Here is a 26688-nt window from a genome sequence, read left to right as displayed (position 1 = left end):
AATCTCCTGCCTCGGCCTCCCAAGTAGCTGGGACTACAGGTGCCTACCACCACCCCTGGCTAATTTTTTGTATTTTTAGTAGAGACAGGGTTTCACCGTGTTAGCCAGAATGGTCTCAATCTCCTGATCTGGTGATCTGCCCGCCTTGGCCTCCCAAAGTGCTGGGATTACAATTACAGGCGTGAGCCACCGTGCCTGTCCTTTTTTTTGGCGCGATCTTGGCTCGCTGCAACCTCTGCCTCCTGAGTTCAAGTGATTCTCCTGCCTCAGCCTCCCAAGTAGCTGGGATTACAGGCTCCTACCACCATGCCCAGCTGATTTTTGTATTTTCAGTAGAGATGGCGTTTCACTGTATTGGCCGGGCTGGTCTTGAACTTCTGACCTCAAGTGATCAACTCTCCTTGGCCTCCTAAAGTGCTAGGATTATAGGCCTGAGCTACCCTGCCTGGCCATATTGAGCAGTTACTAATGGTAACTGTTTGTAGGTGCACATAGTACTGCTGAATCCATTAAATATTTTAAAGAAGGAATTTTGGCAGATTAATCATGCATTTCTTTTCAATCATTCTCAAGGCCTCAGCCCCTTCTTTTCTAGCTTGAGCTCCACCAGTAGTGAGATTTGTCTCACTATCTTTACCAGTGACATAATTACCAAATCTGATGCCTGATATGGTACTTGGATTATTACAGGCACTTTTATTTTCCGGATGAATCAATGAATGAATAAACTGAGTGGCCTGTTATCAGTGGTACTACATCTTAAATATTCCTTTATCTTTTGAACTCCTTTCCTTTGCAGGACTCTTATATTTTACCTTATTCTTCTGCTTCTCTGACCTTCTTCTTTTTGGTTTCTTTTGCTCTTGCCTTTTTCCACTAAAATATAATTGTCCCCAAGGTTTCTCCTTTGGTCATCCTTCTACTGTAGCTCTACATGATACTGAATGATCACTCCAGATCCCTGTCCTGAGTTCTGATCCATATTTTCAACCATCTATAGATCATTGCCTCCTACATGTGCACCAAGTACTATACATTTAACGTGTTTAAAACCGGAGTCACTATATGCCTATTAGAATAGCTATGACTAACAACAGCAACAACAAAACCCCTTACATTATCAAGTGGAGACAGGATGCAAAGCAACTGGAACTCTCATGCATTGCTGATGGGAATGCAAGCTGGAATACTCACTTTGGAAAGAAGTTTGGCAGTTTCTTATGAAGTGAAACATAAACTTGCTATATTATCCGTCAGTTCTACTCCTAGATATTTACTGAGTGAGATGAAAACTTATGTTTACACAAACACCTTTACATGAATGTATGTAGCAAATTTATTTGTAACCTCCAAAAACTGGAAACCACTCAGATGTTCTTTAGCTGGAAAATTGATAAACCATGATATGTCCCTACAGTGGAATAATAGCAATAAGAAAGGAGAGTTGATAGATGCCAACAACGTGGATGACTGAAATACCGCGCTAAATGAAAGAAGCCAGATTTATTTTGTTGGTTTTGTTGTTGTTGTTTATTTTACCTTTTAGGCTCAGGGTCACATGTGCAAATTTATTATATAGGTAAACTCATGTCATGGGCGTTTTACAGATTGTTTTGTCACCCAGGTACTAAACCTAGTACCCAATAGTTAATTTTTTCTGCTTCTCCCCCTCCTCCTACCCTCCACCCTCTGGTAGGCCCCCAGTATCTGTTGTTCCTTTCTTTGTGTCCATGTGTTCTCATCATTTAGCTTCCACTTATGAGTAAGAACAAGTGGTATTTGTTTTTCTGTTCCTGCATTAGTTTGCTAAGGATAATGTCCTCCAGCTTCATTCTTCCCACGGGAGACATGATCACATTCTTTTTGTGGCTGCCTAGTATTTCATAGTATTTATGTACCACATTTTCTTTATCCAGTCTGTTATTGATGGGCATTTAGGTTGATTGCATGTCTTTCCTATTGTGAAAAGTGCTGCACTGAACATTCGTGTGCATGTGTCTTTATGGTAGAATGATTTGTATCCCTCTGGATATATACCCAGTAATGGAATTGCTGGGCTAAATGGTAGTTCTATTTTTAGCTCTTTGAGGAATTACCACACTGCTTTCCACAGTGATTGAACTAATTTACGTTTGTTTTTTGACTTTTTTTCTTTTCTTTTTTGAGGCATGTTCTCACTGTTGCCCAGGCGGGAGTGCAGTGGTGTGATCATGGTCACTGTAGCCTTGACCTTTGGGATCAAGTGATTCTCCCACCTCAGCCTTCCGAGCGGCTGAGACTATAGTCACGTGCCACCCTGCGTGGATACTGTTTTGATATTTTGTTGAGACTTGGTTTCACTGTGTGGCCCAGGCTGGTCTCGAACTCTTGAGCTCAAGCGATCCTCATGTCTCCACCTCCTGAAGTCCTGGGATTACAGGCATGAGCCACCATACCTGACTCTTTTTGACCTTTTAGTAATAGCCATTCTGACTGGTGTGAGAGAGTTTTTCATTCTGGTTTTGATTTGCATTTCTCTAATGATCAGTGATGACCATTTTTTCATATGCTCCTTAGCTGCATGTATGTCCTTTGAAAAGTGTCTGTTCATGTCCTTTGCTCACTTTTTAATGGTGTTGTTTGTATTTTTCTTGTAAATTTGTTTAAGTTTCTTATAGATGTTGGATATTAGACCTTTATCAGATGCATAGTTTGCAACAATTTCTCCATTCTGTAGGTTGTCTTTTACTCTGTTGATAGATTCTTTTGCTGTGCAGGAGCTCTTAAGTTTAATCAGATCCTATTTGTCAATTTTTGCTTTTGTTGCAATAGCCCCTTCGTCATGAAATCTCTAACTACTCCTGTGTCCAGAATGGTATTGCCTAGATTATCTTCCAAGGTTTTTATAGTTTTGGGTTTTACCTTTAAGTCTTTAATCCATTTTGAGTTGATTTTTGTATATGGAACGGGTCCAGTTTCAATCTTCTGCATGTAGCTAGCCAGTTATCCCAGCACCGTTTATTGAATAGGGAGTCCTTTCCCAATTGCTTGTTTTTGTCAGCTTTGTCAAAGATCAGATGGTTGTAGGTGTGTAGCCTTATTTACGGGCTATTTTGTTTCATTGGTCTATGTGTCTGTTTTTGTACCAGTACCCTTCTCTTTTGGTTACTGTAGCCCTGTAGTACAGATTGAAGTCAGGTAATATGATACCTCCAACTTTGTTCTTTTTGCTTAGGTTTGCCTTGGCTATTCAGCCTCTTTTTTGGTTCCATATTAATTTTAAAATACTTTTTCTAGTTTTGTGAAGAATGTCATTGGCAATTTGATAGGAATAGCATTGAATCTGTAAATTGCTGTGGCCAATATGGCCATTTTCATGATACTGATTCTTCTTGTCCATGAACATGGAATAATTTTCCATTCATTTGTGTCATCTCTCATTTCTTTTAGCAGTGTTTTGTAATTCTCACTCTAGAGGTCTTTCACCTCCCTGGCTGGCTATATTATGAGGTATTTTATACTTTTTCTGAGAAGCCAGATTTAAAAGACTACATGCTGTATGATTCCATTTTTCTGAAATTCAGGAAAAGGCAGGACTGTAGGGATGAAGAATTCAGTTTTTACCAGATGTTAAGGGTCAGGGAGGGCTAATAGGAGCAGCTTGAGGGAGTTTTTGGGGGTAACAACTGTTCTGTATCTTGATTGTGATAGTTACATGCCTATACATTTGTTAAATTCATAGAACTGTATACCAAAAGAGTGATTTTTACTAAATATAAATTTTAAAATAAACTTAAAATAATGGAATTCATTATTCTTGTCTCAGAAAAAAGCCGATATGTAAACAGAACAACCACTATTCTGATCCTCCATCTGTATTCTCCGTCTTATGTTATCTTGCCATACTACTCAAATGGCTCAGTTAAAAACAATGGAGTCATCCTCAACTCCTTTTTCTTCCTCACCAGATATCTGTTACATTCATATGGCCTCCAATTTTTACTGAATCACTTTCAGAAATGTGTCTGTAATCCAACCTGTCTTCTGTGTTTTCATTGTAGTAACTTGTTTAGTTCGTGCCTTCAGCATCTCTCCTCTCTCTCTGAACTATCTAAAACAACCTTTTCCTTAATTTCTTTAATTCTGTTCCTTAGGATCAAGTCCAAATTTCACAGCTGCATTATAGGAACCATACGGGCTCTAACCTACCTTTATAGCTTTATGTTCTCCCATGCATCCTCATTTTGGACACACTCAATCCTTACTGTTCTTGGTTATGCAAGGCTTCTTCAAAAACTTTGCCTTTGCATATATTCCTTCTGCTTGAAATGCTTGATTCTTCCCATTTCTCTTTCCTGCTTTTCCTTTAAGATAGGATACCCATGAAGCTTTCAGAAGTCCCTGAGGCACAATTAGTTGCCGTATCTTCACTGCTCTCACAAGACTTAAAGCATGTATTTTAGTGTACTTTACTGCTTACAATAAAATTTGCCAATTCACTAGTCTGTCTCTTCAGTAACAGGGATGGTAGACAGATGCCAGCCTCTCCTTCTCTTGTGTTTACTTCATAAGCTAATTGGTCACAATATTGTCTCTGGTTAGACATGGATATGTCCTCTGAATTTAACAGAATAACATACTGGGTACTCACTATCTAATGTTAAACTGAAGTTGGCATCCTGCTTTAGGCTGATTTTTTGTGTGTGTGTGTGATGTATACATCCAGAATAGGATTTTTATTCTTATTCCTATAAGATAATATCAAGATATCAATACTGTTACATTGTTAAAAAGTTTATAATTCACTTTCTAAAAGTAAAACTAGCACATATATTTCAAATATGGAATATATTTGCATGTATTTTATATATTTATAAAAATGTTAATGTTTTAAAATACATTTGCAATGAAACTACTTAAAAATAAAGTATACATGTATTTTAGTATTTCAAAAGAACTAATTATATTGGAGTACTAAAAACTGATATTGTAGTCATAATTCAAGTCCTGACCCTTGTGGCCATAGCTCTTAAGGCAGCGCCTTCAGTAAGAAGCCAGACCCCAATAATTATTTGAGATGTGCTTACTGAAGCCTAATATCATTACTCCGTTAAAAATAAGACACTTCAATGCTGGTTATTTCTTGATCTAGCCAGAAACTGTAATTTAGAAGACTTTTTTTTTTTTTTACCCAAATAATTCGCGATTATTTCCTGACGGTAATTATGTTTCAGAAAGGTTAAAACGGCTGGGCGCGGTGGCTCAAGCCTGTAATCCCAGCACTTTGGGAGGCCGAGACGGGCGGATCACGAGGTCAGGAGATCGAGACCATCCTGGCTAACACGGTGAAACCCCGTCTCTACTAAAAAATACAAAAAAAAAAACTAGCCGGGCGAGGTGGCCGGCGCCAGTAGTCCCAGCTACTCGGGAGGCTGAGGCAGGAGAATGGCGTGAACTCGGGAGGCGGAGCTTGCAGTGAGCTGAGATCCGGCCACTGCACTCCAGCCTGGGCGACAGAGCGAGACTCCGCGCCTCAAAAAAAAAAAAAAAGCACTGTGGGGGCTAGGGAGACAGGAAAGGTTGTGGCATCTTAGAATCAATGAGATAGGGTAAACTTTGTCTTTGTTTATTCCAAAATTATTTAAGATATTATTTCTCAAATATGTGGTCATTTTGTTCTAATCTTGATGTGGAATTAAGGGAATGTATTCTTTGTACATAATTTTCAGAATGGGTTTTGTTAGCCTATTAATCAGTGAGCCTGAATTTAATTGTTAGATTAAGTATCTCCTGTTGTTTTAAGAGAGTGAGTTATCAGTGTCTGTTTTCTTTTCTCCTTCCTTTAAGATGCCATGGCTAGTCCAGGGAAAGATAACTATAGAATGAAAAGTTACAAGAATAAAGCCCTAAATCCTCAAGAGATGCGTAGACGAAGAGAAGAAGAGGGAATACAGCTTAGAAAACAAAAAAGGGAAGAACAGGTAGGTGTTTTTAGCTATTTAATTTTGTTTTTTTTTAAAGTTTAATTATTTGCTAATTATTGGATAATTTAAAATGGAAATGTTTTAAGAAATTGAATATAGCTGAATCTATTATTTATTAGACTCCAGGCATCATAATTGCAAATTTGTGAAACAGAACTCTGTGCTACTTTTAGTCACTGGGAGAAATGGATTTTCTGTTTTATTGGTAAACCTGTTGTGTTAATTATATTTTTACCTCACTGCTAATACATTTTTCCCCTTGTGTCTATATAGATCACTTCCATTTGTCATTATAAAATTTGCTCCCAAAAGAAACATTATATATTATTTTCTGCTTTGTAGTTTTCAAAATTCTTGCCCATAAGTAAATTATTGTCATCTTCCGATGCTACTCATACTGTTCCCCCATTGTCTTATTAGCCGGATCTCTGCTTATACTTTGCATATGTGACATAAAGAATGTAAAATCATTTAAGAGAGTATATCTCAGGCCGGGCGCGGTGGCTCAAGCCTGTAATCCCAGCACTTTGGGAGGCCGAGACAGGCGGATCATGAGGTCAGGAGATCGAGACCATCCTGGCTAACCCGGTGAAACCCCATCTCTACTAAAAAATACAAAAAACTAGCCGGGCGAGGTGGCGGGTGCCTATAGTCCCAGCTACTCGGGAGGCTGAGGCAGGAGATTGGCCTGAATCTGGGAGGCCGAGTTTGCAGTGAGCTGAGATTGCTCCACTGCATTCCAGCGTGGCTGACAGAGTGAGACTCCATCTCAAAAAAAAAAAAAAAAAAAACGATATTTATTTAGCTATCAAAAATAATATAATCAGATTTTGTTTTCCTCAAATTTTGATTTAGGAAATGTAGAGTCATCCCTTGGTTCCAGGATCCTCTGCAGATATCAAAATTCACTGATGCTCAGGTCCTTTATGTAAAGTGGCATGGTATTTGCATATTACCTGCACACATCCTCTTGTATATTTTAAGTCATCTGTAGATTACTTATAATATCTAATACAGTGTAAATGCTATGTAGTTGAGTTGTTATACTGTATTGTTTAAAAATATGTATTATTGTCGGACTCATTGGCTTATGCCTGTAATCCCAGCACTTTGGGAGGCCTAAGTGTGTGGGTCACCTGAGGTCAGGAGTTTGAGACCAGCATGACCAACATGGTAAAACCTCGTCTCTACTAAAAATACGAAAATTAGCCGGGCATGGTGTGCGCATGCCTATAATCCCAGCTACTCAGGTGGTTGAGGCAGGAGGATTGCTTGAACCCAGGAGGTGGAGGTTGCAGTGAGCTGAGATTGCGCCACTGCACTGGCAACAGAGCAAGACTCCATCTCAAAAAATAAAATAAAATAAAAATAAAGTAAAATAAAATATGTATTTTTTTTATTTTCGTAGTTTTTTGGTTGTTGATTTTTAAGAGATGGGGCCTTGCTGTGTTGCCCAGGTTGCCCTCCAACTCCTGGGCTTGCTCAGTTCTCCCACCTCAGCTTCTCAAGTAACTGAGACCAGAGGCATGTGCTGCCATGTTTGACTTATTATTTTTTATTATTATCATTATTTTTGATCTGAGGTTGGTTGAATCTGGAAATGTGAAACTCACAGATATGGAGGGTCAACAGTACCTATAAATCTCCCTTAGTGAACTCACCATGTTTCTTTCTTCTTTTTTTTGCTTCATTTTTATCTGCTCCTGAATTAATAAGCATAGGACTGTTATTCCTAAGAATTGTTTCCTATTCCTTGTTAATCAGATATACTAAATCTGTTAATGTATCAGATGTTATCTTTCCTGTGTAACAGATGTGCTTTTTAAGTTTTCTTGCAAAAATTCTTAGATACCTCATAATCCAGTATGGAAATATGTGCTTTTTAAAGTGCTATAAAATGACTATGTGTGTTCCATTTACAGGCTTACTGTTGGTAAAAGATCTGAGATTTAAGTGATGTAAAGTAATCTGTGTAGCCAAAAGCTAGCCCAGAAATTCTGACTTGTCATGAATACCTGACTTTCTAGTATAATGATTGGGAAATACTCAAATATTCAGAATTTTAAGTTATAAAATTGATAGGTTTTTTTGTCCACTCAAATGAAAACATGGAATTCTATGGCAATTGAATGTTTTACGGAAGCTCAATGTGTAAACTGATGTCTCTTTATTACAGTTGTTCAAACGCAGAAATGTCTCTTTGCCCAGAAATGATGAATCTATGCTTGAAAGTCCTATACAGGATCCAGATATTAGTTCTACTGTACCCATTCCAGAGGTATACTTTACAAAAATATATTTCAAATTATACCTCAATAAATTTAGCAATAGTGTATATATAACAAATATTTATGCATACAAAATTATTCATGTAAAATATTTAAATGTTAATTATACTTTTTTGTGTGTATTTTAGGAAGAAGTTGTTACTACGGATATGGTTCAGATGATTTTTTCTAATAATGCTGATCAACAGCTAACAGCAACACAGAAATTTAGAAAGCTGCTTTCTAAAGGCAAGAATTATTTTCAATATGCTTATTTGATATTACAGGATTTTGTAGTAGAGGTTTATTTTATTTTATTATTTTTTTAATTTTAAAATGCCTTTCTTTGCTAGACACAGGTGTTATATTCTCTGTAAAATATATTGTAAAGTAACATCCATTTTTGAACATGATGTTACCAAAGTAACATATGTTGACTGTAGAAAAATTGTAAAAATATGAAAGCAGTTAAAGAGGCAAATATAAAAAGACTAATCCTGCTGCCAAGAAATAAGGTTAGAGATATATATTTTTTAATTATTGTAGAAATATTTTTCAGACATGATTTTTTAAATGGTACCGTAACATAGAGTATGAACATAAAATGATGTAATCAGGCATTTAATAACAAAATAATGTAATCAGGCATTTAAATTTTTCTCAATTTTAGATTACCATAAACATGCTACAATAATTGTTAAGCAATATAAATTTCCTTAATATACATTCATAAAAGTGAAGTAGGGGGTCAAAGGGAATAAACTATATTAATTTACACTCCCATCTTCAGTTTGTACAAGCATTCATTTCACTGTTTTTACCAACATTCACAATTCTCTTTTTCTTTTTTTTTGAGACAACATCTCACTCCCATCACCCAGACTGGAGTGCAGTAGCAGAGTCACAGCTCACTACAGCCTCTACTTTCCAGGCTCAGGTGATTCTCCCATTTCAGCTTCCTGAGTAGCTGGGATGACAGTCATGGATCACCACGCGCAGCTAATTTTTTGTATTTTTAGTAGAGTCAGGGTTTTGTCATATTGCCCAGGCTGGTCTCAAATTCCTGGGCTCAAGTTATCCTCCCACCTTGGCCTGCCAAAATTCTGTGATTACAGGTGTGAGCCACCATGCCTGGCCTCACAGTTATCTTTAAGAAAAAAATGCTTATATAATAGTAGTTCATTATTTGGCTTTTTTTTTTTTTTGTAATTAGGTGGAATATTTTGCCTTATTTATTGGTTCTTTATAATACATAATTGCCTGTTTATGTTATTTGACCAATTTTATATTGAGTTAATAAGAATTCAGTAAAAATTTAAATCTGTGTCTTGTGTTTCATATATGGAATTTATTGAACTAGTAATTCTAATTTTATGGGATTTTATATATGAACTGATAAGATTTCGAAAATGCCCTTAATTCAACTGCCTTATCGTCCTAAGAGAGACAGGTTAGTGACACATGAAGAATGAAAGAAATCTTGTGATCAGGTTAGCATAGATTACAAGGCTTTCACTTTTGCTTTCTTACTGTAATTTATGTTCATAAATAAATTTAACTTTCAATTTCTGTTCCTCACATACCTTAGCAATGTCAAGAAACCCTTGTGCAATCAAGAATGGCTTCTCTCTTCTTCACAATACTTCACAGTTTTGGTTTTTATAATTGGGATTATTTTCTGAGTCAGATTAATATTGTTAAGTTGTTTTTTAATTATATTTCTTCAAGATTTTATTTTGACATGTCATACTGTTAACAGAATTTATTTAGATTTGTGTAAGAGTTTTAGAGTTTGCCGCCAGTGTTTTTGTACCATTTCCTCGTTATTGAATTCTTTATCTTGATTAAATTTTTATTAAAGCATTGCTTGAAGGATTTTCTACCCCTTTCTTACCCCTATTCTAGGAAAATTGCATTGGTATAATTTTTTTAAGCCTTTATGTGTCTAAATACTATATTTCTGATGTTTTTGAGCAAGTTGTCTGGGTATCGAATACCTTGATCAGAAGATTTTGTCCTCATTTACTCTAATTCCTAAAGGTATTCTGTTTCCGTTAAACTGTACTATTTTTCACAGAGTCAATTGTGTTCTCAGTTTCTTCTTTGTAATGGAATGATGCTTGCCTAGTTGGACATACAGCAAGGAGTTAATAGACGTTTTCTTTCACTGATGTGGGTTCCTGCCAAATCTATCAGGCCTAGAAAAATAATAGATTTACTGTATTTTTATTTGATCTGTCAAAATAGGAAATATGAGAAAGCAAGCATCTAGAGCCCAGAACTGGAAGCAGAAACCACAGGAAACTTTGCCTCTTTTGCAAGCATTTCTTCATTGTAATTAGTGTTCTTACTGTAGACACTAGGAAGATATGAATATGTCCTGGGTACTGCACAGCCTGTCTTAGCTCTAGCTTTTACTCCTCTGACTGAAGTCTTTGACGGTGACCTTTTGTTATATCTTCTATTTATTTCCTTGTCATGGCCACTCTTGTGGATGTAAATCACAAACCACCCTTTTCTTCAATCCCAGTTTTGTAGAACGTTCTCCAAAGCTTTTTTCTTTTGCTTGACTCTTGCTTAGTTTTCAGTTCTGAAGGAGATATTCCCCATATACTACTTATTGCCATAATGACTAAAAGTCTTTTCGGTAGCAGTTTATCACCATTATAAGATTATATAGACTATCATCCTGTCAATATAATACTAATAGTAGTTCATGATACCTGTTAGATTAGCTGACAATCCAAGTGCACTTTAATTGCTTTCTTTTAGATGAAGATAAATATAAATGTGTTGCTTTTAATTCACCAGGAAGAAACTATATTTGGGTTCTTATGTGTGGGTATATATCATATCATATCTATATTTACTTTTATATATACAGCTGACAGTCTCAATGCCCACCTCGCCCTACCCGCCAGCCACAAAACCCTGTATTTTCTTCCTTCTCTCTCATTTCTTTCTCTCATAAAGAGCAAGGCAAAATTTCTGTCCATTAAATTTAAAACAAAATAAGATAATATATTTATGATTTTCTTTGGAAATAAAGAAAAAACAAGAAAGTGAAGGTGATAATTGCAATCCTATAATTTTGTTTTGATTTTTTTAAGGTGGAAGGTAAAATGATTAAGAATACTTATTGTTTTATCCTGTCGATGTTTTATAACAGTATAAGTTAGGATCTGGAATTCATTTTTCCATTTTGAAGAATTGGGGCTTTTCATTTAGAACACCCAAACAAAACTTGATGGGTGTAACTTTACTAACTTTGCAGAAATTTTCTAAGTTTTGCCCAAGTTAGAAGAATAGCAAATTTGTAGAAAAATGAAAAGGAAGAAGGAAGTCTGTTTCTAAGTAAATCTTTCTTAACAATTGAGAGCAAGGTTTCTAGGATTTGAGCTGACTTAAAACTTAGTGAAAATATTTTTCTATATCAAAAAGAACGATTTGCACAGATGTTTTATGTCCACCATTTGCTTATTCATCCTACTCATTAAACACAGTATGTTAACATTAATATAATGAGTTCTTTATGATCAGTAACACAGTCAAATAGAGGAATTAAGAAGAAAAGGAAGAATCAGAAGTGGAAATGAGTATTCTCTTTTGCATGACTACATGAATACATAACTCAGTAATATGCAATTTGGCTGGTGGATGCAGGGCAAGGGAAGGAATAACCATGATAATATAATGAGTTTGATTTTGGGTATGCTGCATTTTGAAAGAAGGTGTGAAAATACATTTTAAAAGGTGTGAAAATAAAAATACATCTTATAGTCACTTAGGAATATGGTCTGAAATCTAGGAAAGGATAATTCAGCTAAGGTTGTTAGGTTTGTGAATTATCACAAATAGTAATAATATCTGGTACTTGAATTAACAAAATAGGTACATTTTCTAAGATGAGAATAAGCAGGAATAAGACTATCCCAAAGGAGCACCAATAGGGAAGTTACTGAAGAACCATAGAGGGTACGTTTTGCTGAAGCCAAGGTAGAAGAAAGAGTTCTTTATACTTTGATGACCAGTACCCAAAATGTCTTTGTCTGGATTTTATATAAGCTTCCTAGATATTTTATGATTCTCAAAAACTGTCTGCATTACATGAAAATTTATCAATAATTGTAGACAGTCCGTTAGCATTTCTGTAAAAAATAATTCCCGGACAAAAAAGAATCTCGTTTGACAGACATTAGGTAAATTGTGGTTGATAATGAAGGAGATATGCTTAGAAATTGAGGGTAGTACTGTAAAGAATTAGTGGAAACTTTATTCCTCAGTTGGTATTTTGAGTTTTGGACAGAAATAATCAGTGTTTTGAAGGTGTCTTCAATAGCCTTCAATTTATAAAATTTAAATGTTTATGTAGGAAATATTTTTAAAATTTCTTGCAGTGAATGAGAAAGCGGAATTTGCAAAATGTACAAAAAAATTGTAATCTGGAGAAAATTTGACTTCAATTACATCTAGCTAAGGGTTTTAATCTTGGGTCAGGGAAGCCTAGGAAAGAGTTACTTTATGTGCCCTGTTAATGGACACAGGGACCAGATTGTTTTCTTTTTGTGTCTTTGTAATAACTTAAGTCTTTTTAAATTTTTAGAACCTAATCCACCAATAGATCAAGTTATACAGAAACCAGGAGTTGTACAGAGATTTGTGAAATTTCTTGAAAGAAATGAAAATTGCACTTTACAAGTGAGTCTAAAGTTTTCTTTCTTTATTTTTCTCTAGAAATGACATGTTAAAGTTTCTAGTGAAAGCAACTTCTGCAGTATTGACTCTATTGTAAGCATTAAGTAAATACTTGGTAATTAAAAGAAAAGGTAGTACCACCTGTCTTGCCTTGGACATGGTTGCAGTGCTAGTTTTTTCTAGGAATTGTTATTTTATTAAGCAATTTTGGAAAAAGTATATTAAATCATTACTACCGTTAATAAACAATTTATAGTTGTTAACCTTTAATAACTTTTTTGTTTTAGAAAACTTCGGACTAAAATGTTAAATTTATTTTGATTCTTAGCTAGCCGGGGTTCTAACTTTTACCTCTTAAAACACTTTTAGCTGATTAATTAGTTCTTTTTTTCAAAACAGAATAAATTAGTATTTAGTGTTATCTAGTAGAAATGTGATCAGAGTTAAGTTTGTCATAAAGAACATGGGTTCTCAACCATGATATAGTTACAATTTTAAAATGTCTTCCAAATAATTTGCTACTAATGGTAATTTACTGAAGTTTATGAATATTTTAGTGTTAAAAAATGATTGGTTTTCCCGACATTCATTGCTATGTATATTCTTAAGTCAGAGTACAGGTTGGAATTTTATCTATGTGTCAGGAATTGCACAAGACATACACCTAACTTATAAATGCTATTGTCAATAATGGAGGACTGTTACTTCAGTAACAATTACTGAATTTATGACTTAAGAGTAGTGGTCTACCTAGATGAATAATTTGGGAAAGATCCTCACATTTTAGGTATAAGCAAAGGAATGTATTGCATGTGTGAATGTGAGAAATTGTTGAGAATGTTTATAATAAGAGTCTCTAAGAGGCTACTTTAGTCGTGTTACAGTTTTATTGTTAATTAATATTTAACTAGAGATCATGAAATCTGGTTCCATTGCTTTATACAAGCCCTAAGTCCAGACTGAAACCCAGACCTCTTGATACCTATTATTTGGCTTTTTAATTCCAGTTGAATGAAAGAAGAAATGATTGAATGTGAATAAATAAAGTTATTGAGAACTAGTTTGAGCCAAGCATCATCTAAGATATTGTAGTTCCAAAATTCAGATGTCCTATCCAGAGAAATTCCTCACTTTCTCCTGGGAAAGACAGATATAAAAAAGATCTGTGGTAACGTCATATCCTTAGTGCTCTAACAGAGCTGTAAACAAAGTACTCTGGGGACACAGAACATAGTAACTTACTCTGCTTAGGGGAAGTTTAAGTTTAAGACTTCACAAAGGTAGTGTTGCAGGACTAGTCTTGAGGATGAAGGAGCCTTTGGCAGACTGAAAAGAGGAAAATTAATACTAGGTTTAGAGGATAGCATGTGTAGACAGCACAGTGTGGGGAGATTTGCTAGGCGTGGTGGCTCACACCTGTAATCCCAGCACTTTGGGAAGCTGAAGAGGGAGGACCTCTTGAACCCAGCAGTTTGAGACCAGCCTGGAAAAATAGTGAGACCTCATCTCTACCAAAAAAATAATAGTTAGCTGAGTGTGGTGGCATGCACCTGTAGTCTCATCTACTTGGGAGACTGAAGTGAGAGTATAACTTGAGGCCAGGCGTTTGAGGTTACAGTGAGCTGTGATCACACCACTGTACTCCAGCCTGGGCCCTGTCTCTAAATAAACAAACAAACAAACACACACACACACACCCCCACACACACTGAGAAGTTAAGCATTTATTAATCACTGTAATTAAAAACTATAGAAATTCAACAGTGTGGTCTTGGGACAGCTACATGTTGTGCCATGTTACCCAAGCACATGTGAAGCATGTTAGTTCATATGATTGGTCCATCTAACTAACAGGCCTCACATTGGGGGCCTACAGACGAGTTTTGTTGGCCTGCACATGTTTTAAAGCGTGAATTAGATATTAAATGTTAAAAAATTGGGGGATTTCAAGTGAATATCCAGGTTTTTGGCTCCTTTTGACAAATCAGAGGTGTTGGCATTGTTGTCAGATAGTTAAAATGAAAGGAGGCTGAATAGGCATTCTATCTCTATTTTCTTTTTTTAACTGGAAAGTTTACCTTTTTTTTTTTTAAATTGTAGCCACACGCTCTAGGTTTTCACAGTTGTCACTTGCTTATCACTCGTTTTATGTTTAATTGGTTGCTGGTAGGCTTCTGACTTTACCAGTCTTCACTAAGGCTTTCTGGGGGATACTAGGGTCAAGTTTGTAGACTAACCTTTTAGTTGTCTACTAGTTTATTTCATTATCTACAATTGGTTAGAACTATGGTCTCCATTATTTTTAAATATAAATTCCCTTTAAAATTTGTTCTTGGGCCGGGCGCGGTGACTCAAGCCTGTAATCCCAGCACTTTGGGAGGCCAAGACGGGCGGATCACAAGCTCAGGAGATCTAGACCATCCTGGCTAACACGGTGAAACCCTGTCTCTATAAAAACTACAAAAAACTAGCCCGGGCGAGGTGGCGGCGCCTGTAGTCCCAGCTACCCGGGAGGCTGAGGCAGGAGAATGGCGTGAACCCGGGAGGTGGAGCTTGCAGTGAGCTGAGATCCGGCCACAACACTCCAGCCTGGGTGACAGAGTGAGACTCTGTCTCAAAAAAAAAAAAAAAAAAAAAAAACACAACAACAAAAAATAAATAAATAAATAAAATAAAATTTGTTCTTAATCCTACATGTAAAAGTAACTGTACTTTTTAGTATTTCGGTAATGCTTTTGGGTACATTTTTTGTTACTTATAATGACATCTACATTTATGTGAAAAGTTATTTATGTAAATATTAAAAAATTTTTTTTCATGGTTAATTTTATATGTCAAATATGTGAAATATTTTTTAAGCTATAGTCGCTGCTTAGTTTGCCTGTGGATTTGTGGGTTGCTTTCAGTAATTCACTAGTTCATTGTTTTGGAGCCATGGTTGAATTTTCTCAGTTGCTTTTATTTTAAACCCACAATGTATATGTATATTCAGATTTTAATTGAGTTGATATGAGTAACTTCTCAGAGACTCTGCAGCTTAAAAAAATACCAGAAGTCCCAGCACTGGCTCTGTTAATAATGAAAGCTTGATGTTGGACAAATACCTAAATCTCTCAACTTCTAATTTTTTTGTTTCTTAAATAAGTAGAAAGTTACATGATCTGTAGAGAAATAAGTACCTCCTATGATTCTAAGTGTCCTAAGTATACCGTTGTTATAAGTAGTGTCTTGTATTTATTTTTAAACTGCTTGCTTTAGAATGCTTGACTCTGTAATAATAAAGAGGAGTTTTATGAATTATAAATTCAAAGGTGTTTATATATTGTTGATTTTGTATATTTTCATTACATTTTTATCAGTTATTTTCCCATATTAAAGAATACTTTTCTGTAATCAGTGATCTTTGATGACAATTACTTTTTTTCCTAAGAGTTTTTAATCCTTAACTCTGACTTCACAATGAACCTTATTAAGTCAGTCTTTCACAGTTGTTCTAGCAGGTCTTTACTCCCTCTCTTTCCTTCTTTGCCTTTCTGACATTTCTTTGGTTCTTTCATTTATTTTACCTTTTTTCTTCTTAGTTTGAAGCTGCATGGGCATTAACTAATATAGCATCTGGAACTTTTCTGCATACCAAGGTAGTGATTGAAACTGGAGCTGTTCCAATTTTTATCAAACTTCTTAATTCTGAACATGAAGATGTTCAAGAGCAGGTACGTTTCTAATTTGTATTGTTATATGTACTAGAATTCAGTTTTCTCTTGAAAGTACCATTTGTAATTACAATGTATAATTCATTTTTGTTTCTAATTGTTGTACATTGCGTTAAATTACAGTAGTGTTTTTGGTGTTAAGTTAGAAGGGAGGAAGAATGAACAGTTCCAGACATAATCCTGGGTTCTCTATAAATGTGATTGCAGCTAGCATAGGAATTACTATTCCTTTTTATAAAAGTGCATACTGAGGCTGGGCGTGGTGGCTCATGTCTGTATTCTCAGCACTTGGGAAAGCTGAGGCGATCAGATCACTTGAGGCCCGGAGTTCAAGACCAGCCTGGCCAACATGGCAAAATCCCAGCTCTGCTAAAAATACAAAAATTAGCCAGGCGTGGTGCCACAGCTCCTCAGGAAGCTGAGGCACAAGAATTCCTTGAGCCTTTGGAGGCAGAGGTTGCAGAGAGCCAAGATCATGCCACTGTACTTCAGCCTGGCTGACGGAGCGAGATTTGTCTCCAAAAAAAAGTGCATACTGAGACTCAAAAGTTAGTAACTTACCTAAAGTCACAATGAATGGCAGAGCTGGGTTTTAAAGCTGGACTGGTTTGACTTCTGGTTCTCTGCATATATGTAGATTATTTTGTTGCTTGTTTTAAGAGTATCACATTACTTTGAATAGAACCATTTTTTAATAATAAAGTTTTGTTTTAAGAGGGAAAATTTAATTACATGTAATTGTACCATCTGAATAAAATCAAGTCATTTGATATTTTTGTTTTGTGTCATTTTTATGTATATAAATCTGTTGATCTCTCTACCATTTTATTCATTTCATTTTATATATGTATTTTTTCAGTTAACACTAGCATTGGGAGCCTTTTCTTATGGCAGTAATTATTCTTCCAAGGAAATTTTACTGATTAGTCAATATCTGCTCAGATATGTACCATAATTTGTTATCTATTCCTCAATTGTTGTACACTTGGATTATTTCTAGCTTATTGGTGTTGTTAATAATATGAATATCATTATGTGTCATCACTCTTTATGTGCCTTTTGATTATTTTACTAGGAAAAATGACTACCCTGTCAAAAGAAAAATTTTCTTTCTTTTTTTTTTTTTTTTGAGACGAAGTCTTGCTCTTGTCCCCCAGGCTGGGGTGTAATGGCACGATCTCGGCTCACTGCAACCTCCGCTCCCCAGGTTCAAGCGATTCTCCTGCCTCAGGCCTCCCGAGTAGCTGGGATTACAGGCGCCTGCCACCACGTCTGGCTAATTTTTGTATTTCTAGTAGAGACGGGGCTTCTCCATGTTGGCCGGGCTGGTCTTGAACTCCTGACCTCAGGTGATCCGTCTGCTTAGGCCTCCCAAAGTGCTGGGATTACAGGCGTGAGCCACTGCGCCTGGCCAAAAGATAAATTTTTTAAAGCTTTTACTATGTATTTCAAAGTCAGACTCCAAGAATGTTATACCGGTTAAGATCTCCACCAACAGAATATTACACTCCACAAGGTAGAAAATGTCTTTAGTTTAAAGGTTTTTCTTAAAAACAAACAGAAAAAGCTTAGGTCTAGAGTAGATGTTAAAAGTACTAACTTATATTTTAAACATTAAAATAAAACTTTCCCAATTGAAAAGTAACATGTCTACTTTTGTACTAACACGAAAAGTTTATGGTGAGAATAAAACAAAATGATAATTTGCATTTGCATAATTTCTTACCTAATTGAAATTTAGTAAATCAAATCAGTATGTGTTCTGAGAAACACATTTTCATCATTGTGCAAATTCCATGGAGTCTATTTACACAGACCTAGATGGTTTATAGCATGGCCTTTTGCATCCAGTCTACAAACCTATACAGCATGTTACTGTACTAAAAATGCTGTAGGCAATTTTTTTCTTTTTTCTTTTTGAGACAGTCTTGCTGTGCCACTCAGGCTGCAGTGCAGTGACATGATCTCGACTCACTGCAACCACCACCTCCTGGGTTTCAAGCAATTCTTACGCTTTAGCCTCCTGAGTAGCTGGGATTACAGGCACCTGCAATCACACCCAGCTAGTGTTTGTGTTTTTAGTAGAGACGGGGTTTCACCATGTTGGCCAGGCTGGTCGCAAACTCCTGACCTCAAGTGATCTGCCCACCTCACCTCCCAAAGTGCTGGGATGACGGGCATGAGCCACTGCACCTAGCCTACCATAGACTATAGTGGTAAGTATTTGTGTATCTAAAAATACAAAAGGTACAGTAAAGATATGGTGTTATAATATTTTGAGACTACCATTTTATATGCAGTCTGTTATTGACTAAAATGTTATGCAGTGCATGATTATAATTGGAAAATTTGCTAAATAGATATATTTTGTTTTTCCATGTAAATTCAGAGTAAACTATGCTCTTTGTTGAACAGTATAGATATTTCACTAGTATGCAAGGAAAACTTTTTTTTTTGGAGACAGAGTTTTGCTCTGTTGCCCAAGGTGGAGCATGGCTCATTGCAACCTCTGCCTCCTGGGCTCAAGTGATCCTCACACCTTAGTCTCCCAAGTAGCTGAGATGACAGGTGCGTGCCACCACACCCAGCTAATTTTTGTCATTTTTTTGGTAGAGACAGGGTTTTACCGTGTTGCTCAGGCTGGTGTTGAACTCCTGGACTCAAGCAGTCTGCCCACCTCAGCTTCCCAAAGTGCTGGAATTACACATGTGAGCCACCCTGCTCAGCTGGAAAACTTTTTAAATGTCCTATCTTTCAATTTGAATAAAAATATTAAATTGCATTTCAGAAGTTTTTCTTCTCTCCTTTTTTTTTTAACATGTCACAAACTGTTGCTTTGTTTGTTCTATACTAAAATCTCATTCCTGAAGGAAAGCCTCTAATTTAAAATATTGTTTTAAGATAATTTTTTTTTTTCCTAAGGCTGTTTGGGCACTTGGCAATATTGCTGGTGACAATGCAGAATGCAGAGATTTTGTTTTGAATTGTGAAATACTTCCACCTCTTTTAGAGTAAGTACTTTGTCACAATTAAGTATATATCAAAAACTGTATACTCCACTGTATTCTACATATGTAATTAAGTTCTTCAGTCATACTTTTAAATTTGTCTTATGGTTATCAGGCCTACAGTAGCTTGAAAGTAGGTAGAACCAAGAGAAATTTTCAAGTTGTTATCTGTGTCCTTTATGTTCTCTTAAACCACACTTAACACTGGTCATTGCTCACTTGATGCTTACTGATATAAAATAATTATTCTGCAAAAACAAGGATATATAGTAGTTTATAATACAATAAAATTTACATATTGCTATAGCAGGGAATCCTTAATACTTGAACAGATAGTGTATTTAGGATGTCAGTATGTTTTAAATTTTATTAAAAGAACAAAGATTTTAAGATAGAGATTTTTCTTTCAGGGTTAGAATTTTACTTAAAGTGATTTATCTAATAGTTTCCTCAACTACTTTATGTATTTTTTTAAAAAAGAAATTACCCTGTAATGTAAGGTCCTTTATAGAAATGACATAAAAATTTTTGTAACACAGGTTTATACATGTTGTTTATGATTAAGAGGATCTTTATGTAGGATAAATGCCAATGGCAGGTAGTGAAGAAAAATACTAATCAAGGAGATGGTTAGAAGTAAATATTTTACTCTTCATTTCTGCGTGGAGGTGCATTCTTCATCCTCCCCAGCTGAGGAATTGAATAGGAAGAATAAATTTCTAGATACTAGTTTTCAAAAAACGTTTTACTCTAGCTCTCTGTGGACAGAAGTTATTTCTTGGCATGATTTCATTTAACCAATATTAATCGAAGATCTGTATGCAAACCACTGAACCACTCACTATGATTTCATTTATTATGGGCTTAAAGTTAATGGTCCATATTATTTGAGAATTTAGCTGAGCTATAAAAGAAAGTACTGATTTAGAGTTCAATATTAATCCTTTTGAAGTCTGTACTATTAAAAACATTTCTTAAAGTTTCAATTTGATACTTGTCTCACCTGATTTATGTGGTATATAAATTAACTGAGCAATTTTTGTTTTTGTTGTTCTGTCTCTATTTCATTTTATTATTTGTTAATATCTCAAGTAGGTAGTGGTTTGTGAAGTAGTAAACATTTCTTAGGTCTAATCTCTTTAAATGTCCTAAGGTGCTTTTTAACCGTGACTGCAGAAACCAAACTAAAATATAAAATGAAGGAAGAATAACCAGTACCCAGCTATGTAGCAATAGTTATAAAAACAATTTCAGGCTGGGTGTGGTGGCTCATGCCTGTAATCCCAGCATTTTGGGAGGCCGAGGCGGGTGGATCCCCTGAGGTCAGGAGTTCGAGACCAGCCTGACCAACATGGAGAAAGACCCCCGTCTCTACTGAAAATACAAAATTAGCCGGGTGTGGTGGTGCATGCCTGTAATCAAGAGGCTGAGGCAGGAGAATCGCTTGAACCCGGGAGGTGGAGGTTGCGCTGAGCTGAGATCATGCCATTGCACTCCAGCCTCGGCAACAAGAGTGAAACTCCATTTCAGATAATAATATTATAATAATAATAATTTCCAAAAAGGGTATTAGAAAGTTGGAAAGTTTCAGAGTTTCATTATAAAACTTCATCTTAGAAAGTTTCAAAGTATTTAAAAAAATAAGAAAGGTAGTTAAAAGGAAGTTAAGTTAGATAATCTCACTGGAGTTGGGCAAAAGGAAAAGTTTTCAGCTTAAAAAATGATTATGCATTATTTGTTGTTCACATTGTAATTCACATTTGGTAATGCTTAAATAAATGTAAAACGAATGTGTCATTTTATCTGTTCTGTTTGAGTGATATTTTAATTTATTTTATTAGTATTGATTTGATTCTCAGTAAATGTAAATCTTTTCCTACTATAAACTATCCTGATACAACTTTGCTGTAATTTAACTCAACTTTATAATGTAGCATATTTGTACTTTCTCATAATGACTCCATTAACACAAAAAAAGAACAATAATATACAACAGGGGTTGGCCAGCTTTGTCTCTTAGGCCAAATCTGGCTTGCTTCACGTTTTTGTAAATTAAGTTTTATCGGAACACAGTCACACCTATTCACTTACTTAATGTCTTTGGTTGCTTTCATGTTACATCAGCATAGGTGAGTAATAGAAACGAGAAAGAGGGCCTGCAAACCCTAAAATACTACTGAAAAAATTTGTCAACTCTTAGCATACAAAATCAGTGTAACTATTTTATTTCCAAATCTGTTGTATTTTGGAGAAATCTCACATCTGTTTTTAGGAAAGCCTTTAGAACAGAAACTTTTCTTTTAGTGTGGTAGAATACATGTAACCAGTTTAACCATTTTAAAGTGTACGATTTAGTGGCATGAAGTAGATTTGCAACATTGTACAACTATCACTACTCTCTAGTTCCCAAATTTTTTTTACCACCTCGAACAGAAACCCAGTACCCCCATTAGCAGTCACGTCCCGTTTTGCCATCACCTTGTGCCTTGGAAACTACAAATCTGTTTTCTCTCTCTATGGATTTGCGTATACTGTATATATCACATATGTGGAATCATACAATATATGACCTTTGTGTCTGGCTTCTTTTAGCCTACTGTTTTCAATGTTCATCCATATTATAGTGCATGTATCAGTACTTCATTCTTTTTGTGGCTGAATTATATTCCATTTTATGCATGTGCCACATTTTATTCATTCATTAATAGATGAACACTTCAGTGTGTCTACCTTTTGACTACTATAAATATTGCTCCTATGAACATTCATGTACAAGGTTTTGTTTCAGTACTGGTTTTTAATTCTTGTGGGTATATAAATACGTAGGAGTGGAGTTTGCCAGGTAATATGGTAATTCTATCTTTAATTTTTTAGGGACTACCAAACTTTTTCACAGCAGCTATACCATTTTACATTCTGCTAGCAATGTATGAGTGTTGTAATTTCTCTGTATCATCACCAACACGTATTATCTGTTACTCTGATTTAGATCTTCTTAGTGGGTGTAAGTTGACTTTTTCATTTCTATAAAAGGGCCATTGTCATTTTGATAGGGGTTTCATTTACTCTGTAGATCACTTTAAGCAGTATTGTCATCTTAATAATATTAAGGCTTCCAATTCATGAACCTGAGATATCTTTTAATTAATTAAGTGCTTTCATTTTAATAATATTTTGTAGATTTTAGTAAACAGGTTTTATACCTCTTTGGTTAAATGTATTCCAAAGTATTTTATTCTTTTTATTCAAATGTAAATGAAATTGTTTTCTTAATTTATTTTTTGACTTGTTCCTTGGTAGTATATAGAAATACAACTGATTTTTGTGTGTTGATTATTTATTTATGTATTTATTTTATTTATTTTGAGACAGGGTCTTGCTGTGTCACCTAGGCTGGAGTGCAGTGGTGTAATCTTGGCTCACAGCAGCCTATGCCTCCCAGATTCAAGTGATTCTCATGCCTCAGCTTCCCAAGTAGCTGGGATTACAGTCATGTACAACCACACCTGGCTAATTTTTGTATTTTTAGTAGAGACGGAGTTTCACCATGTTGACCAGGCTGGTCTTGAACTCCTGGCCTCAAGTGATCCATCCCCCCTTGGCCTCCCAAAGCTCTGGGATTACAAGTGTGAGCCACCACACCCGGCCTGTGTGTTGATCTTGTATCCTGCAACTTTGTTGAATTTATTAGCACTATTAGTTTTTTTGTCGATTGTTGTGGATTTCCATATATTAGATCATGTCATCTGTCAATAATGGTAGTTTCACTGCTGAGCACAGTGGCATGTGCCTGTAGTCCCAGATACTTGGGAGGCTGAGTAGGGAGGGTCATTTGAGGTCAGGAGCCTCCTGGGTTCAAGTGGTTCTCATGCCTCAACCCTCCCAGGTAGCTGGGAATACAGGCATGCACCACCATACCAGGCTGATTTTTGTATTTTTAGTAGAGATGGAGTTTCACCATGTTGGCCAGGCTAGTCTTGAACTCGAATTTGAGGTCAGGTTCATTTGAGGCTGTAGTGCACTATGATCATGCTTGTGGATAGTCACTGCACTCTAGCCTGTGCAACATAGCAAGACCCCATCTCTAAAATTTTTTTTTTTAAAGATAGTTTCATTTCTTGCTTTCCAATTTGGTTGTGGTTAATTCTTTTTGTTGCACAATTGCTTTGGATAGAGCTTCCATTACAGTGTTATTTAGAAGTGGCAAAAATGAGTGTCTTTGTCTTCTTATCTCGGAGTAAAAACTATAACTCTTTCACCATTCAGTGTGATGTGAGCTATGGTTTTTGATACATGCCCTTTATCCTGTTGAGGTAGTTTCCTTCTATTTCTGTTTTTTTTTTTTTTTTGAGACAGAGTCATGCTCTGTTGCCAAGCTGGAATACAGTGGCACGATCTTGGCTCACTGCAGCCTCCGCCTCTTGGGTTCAATTCTCCTGCCTCAACCTCCCAGGTAGCTGGGACTACAAGCGTGCACCACTACGCCCAGCTAATTTTTGTGTTTTTAGTAGAGACAGGGTTTCCCCACGTTGGCCAGGATGGTCGTGATTTCCTGACCTCATGATCCACCTGCCTCGACCTCCCAAAGTGCTGGGATTACAGGTCCGACCTGTTTAGTGTTTTTATCATAAAAGGATGTTGAGCTCTTTTAAATACTTTTTGCATCCAGTTGAAATGCTAACTTGTTTTTTTAATTCATTATATTAATATGGTTTATTATTTTGATTGATATTTGTATATTGAACCTTCTTTGCATTTGTTGGTTAAATGCCATGTGGTTTTAGTATATGCTGCTAAACTCGGTTTCCTAGAATTTTGTTGAGGATTTTTGTATGTATAATCCAAAGAAATATTTTTTCTTTTGTAACTTTTGTTTTGACGTCTTTGGCTTTGGTATCACGGTAATGCTATCCTCATAGTCTTTGGCTTTGGTATCACGGTAATGCTATCCTCATAGAATTGATGAGGAAGTGTTCTCTTATTTTTTAAAGAAAAATTTTGCAGTTACATAGTAGGTGTGTGTATTTATGGGGTACATGAGATGTTTTGATATAGGCATGCAATGTGAAATAAGCACGTCATGGAGAATGGGGTATCTATGCCCTCAAGCTTTTATCCTTTGAGTTACAAATAATCCGGTTACATTCTTTCCATTATTTTAAGTGTTCTCTTATTTTTTGAAAGAGTTTGAGAATTATTCATTAATGTTTGGTAGAATTCACTAGTGAAGCCATCTGATGCTGGACTTTTCCTTTCTGGGAAGTATTTGATTAGAATTCTATATCTTGTTATAGTTCTATTTAGATTTTCTATTCTTAAGTCAGTTTGGTAGTTTCTGTGTTTCCAAGTGGTTTTTCATTTCCTCTAGCTTATCTTTCTTGGCTTTGGATGATAATATTCTCATATAATTCTTTTTTTTTGTTGAAATGCTGATAGTAGTGTCTCTACTTTCATTCTTAATTATAGTAATATGATTATATATGGAGTCTTGCTCTGTTGCACAGACTGGAGTGCAATGGCACGATCTTGGCTCACTACACACTTCGCCTCCCGGGTTCAAGTGAATCTTCTGCCTCAGGCTCCCAAGTTGCTGGGATCACAGGTGCACACCACCACGCCTGGCTAATTTTTGTATTTTTGTAGAGACGTGGTTTTACCATGTTGGCCAGGCTGGTCTTGAACTCATGACCTCAGGTGATCTGCTTGCCTCAACCTCCTGAAGTGCTGGGATTACAGGTGTGAGCCACTGCACCCAGCCAAATTGTAGTAATATGAATCTTTTTCCTTTTGTCCATCTAGATAAAGGCTTGTTTTTGTCGATTTTTTTTTTTTTTTTGGTCAAAGAACTACCTTTTTGTTTAATTAATTTTCTGTAGTGTTCTTCTATTCTGTATTTTATCTCTGGTCTTAACTTTATTTTCTTCCCCCTGCTAGCTGTAAGTTTCATGTACTCTAATTTTTCTACTTTCTGAAGGTGGAAGGTTATCTTTTTTCGTATGGGTGTTAATAAATTTTTTTCTGAGTATTAATTTCACTACATCCCTTAAGTTTTGGTGTGTTTTTATTTTTATTTATCTCAAAATATTTTCTCTGTGTGTGTGTTTTAACTCGCTAGTTATTTAATTATGTTACTCTACTCATAGTTCTGAATTTTCTGATTTTCCCTCTTTATTTTTAGTTTCATTCCATTGTTGTCAGAGAAAATCCTTTTTATGATTTCACTTTTCAAAAATTTATCAGGGCCAGAGCCAGACATGGTGGCTCACGCCTGTAATCCCAGCACTTTGGGAGACCAAGGCAGGCGGATCACTTGAGGCAGGGATTTGAGACCAGCCTGGCCAACGTGGCGAAACCTCATTTCTACTAAAAATACAAAAAGTAGCTGGGCTTGGTAGTGCATGCTGGTAATCCCAGCTACTCAGGAGGTTAAGGCAGGAGAATTGCTTGAACGCAGGAAGCAGAGGTTGCGGTGAGCGGTGATCATGCCACTGCACTCCAGCCTGGGTGACAGGGTGAGACTCTGTCTCAAAAAAAAAAACTTATTGGAGCTGGGTGTGGTGGCTCATGCATGTAATCCTAACACTTTGGGAGACCAAGGCAGGTGGATCACTCGAGCTCACGAGTTCAAGACCAGCTGGACAACATGGCAAAACCCCATCTCTACACAAATACAAAAATTAGCTGGGTGTGGTGGTACGTGCCTATAGTCTCAGCTGCTCAGGAGACTGAGGTGGAAAGATAGCTTGAGCCCAAAGGCAGGCAGAGGTTGCAGTGAGCTGAGATTGCATTGCTGCACTCCAGCATAGGCAACAGAGTGAGAACCTGTCTCAAAAAAAAATGAAAAAATTATTAGATTTGCTTTGTGATCTAACATATAATGTATTCTGGATAACGTTGCATATGTGCTTGAGAAAAAATATATATTCTGCTATTTTTGAATGGAATATTGTCTAGATGTCTGTCATATCTAATTGATTTATAGTGTTGAAGTCCCCTATTTTCTTATTAATTACCTACCTAGAAGTTCTGTCTATTATTTGAA

At 36.0% G+C, this 26688-nt stretch overlaps 1 protein-coding gene across 6 annotated transcripts in view; it reads left to right on the top strand.

Moving 5' to 3' along the window:
• The window catches only part of KPNA5 (karyopherin subunit alpha 5), a 53442-nt gene that overhangs the window by 2528 nt on the left and 24226 nt on the right, over positions 1 to 26688 (top strand). For 4 of the 6 annotated variants that reach the window (XM_023219016.1, XM_023219018.1, XM_023219019.1 and 1 more), the window contains 6 exons: positions 5827 to 5960; positions 8140 to 8241; positions 8380 to 8479; positions 12834 to 12928; positions 16507 to 16638; positions 19561 to 19649. In XM_023219016.1, coding sequence (XP_023074784.1) covers positions 5827 to 5960; positions 8140 to 8241; positions 8380 to 8479; positions 12834 to 12928; positions 16507 to 16638; positions 19561 to 19649 — 652 coding nt within the window. The remainder of the gene's footprint in view (positions 1 to 5826; positions 5961 to 8139; positions 8242 to 8379; positions 8480 to 12833; positions 12929 to 16506; positions 16639 to 19560; positions 19650 to 26688) is intronic. The other 2 variants (XM_023219021.1, XM_023219020.1) reach the window with 1 other exon arrangement.

The sequence above is a fragment of the Piliocolobus tephrosceles genome, chromosome 5 (assembly GCF_002776525.5).
Source record: "Piliocolobus tephrosceles isolate RC106 chromosome 5, ASM277652v3, whole genome shotgun sequence".
NCBI classification, from domain to species: domain Eukaryota; kingdom Metazoa; phylum Chordata; class Mammalia; order Primates; family Cercopithecidae; genus Piliocolobus; species Piliocolobus tephrosceles.
This window is presented reverse-complemented; position numbering and strand designations above follow the sequence as displayed.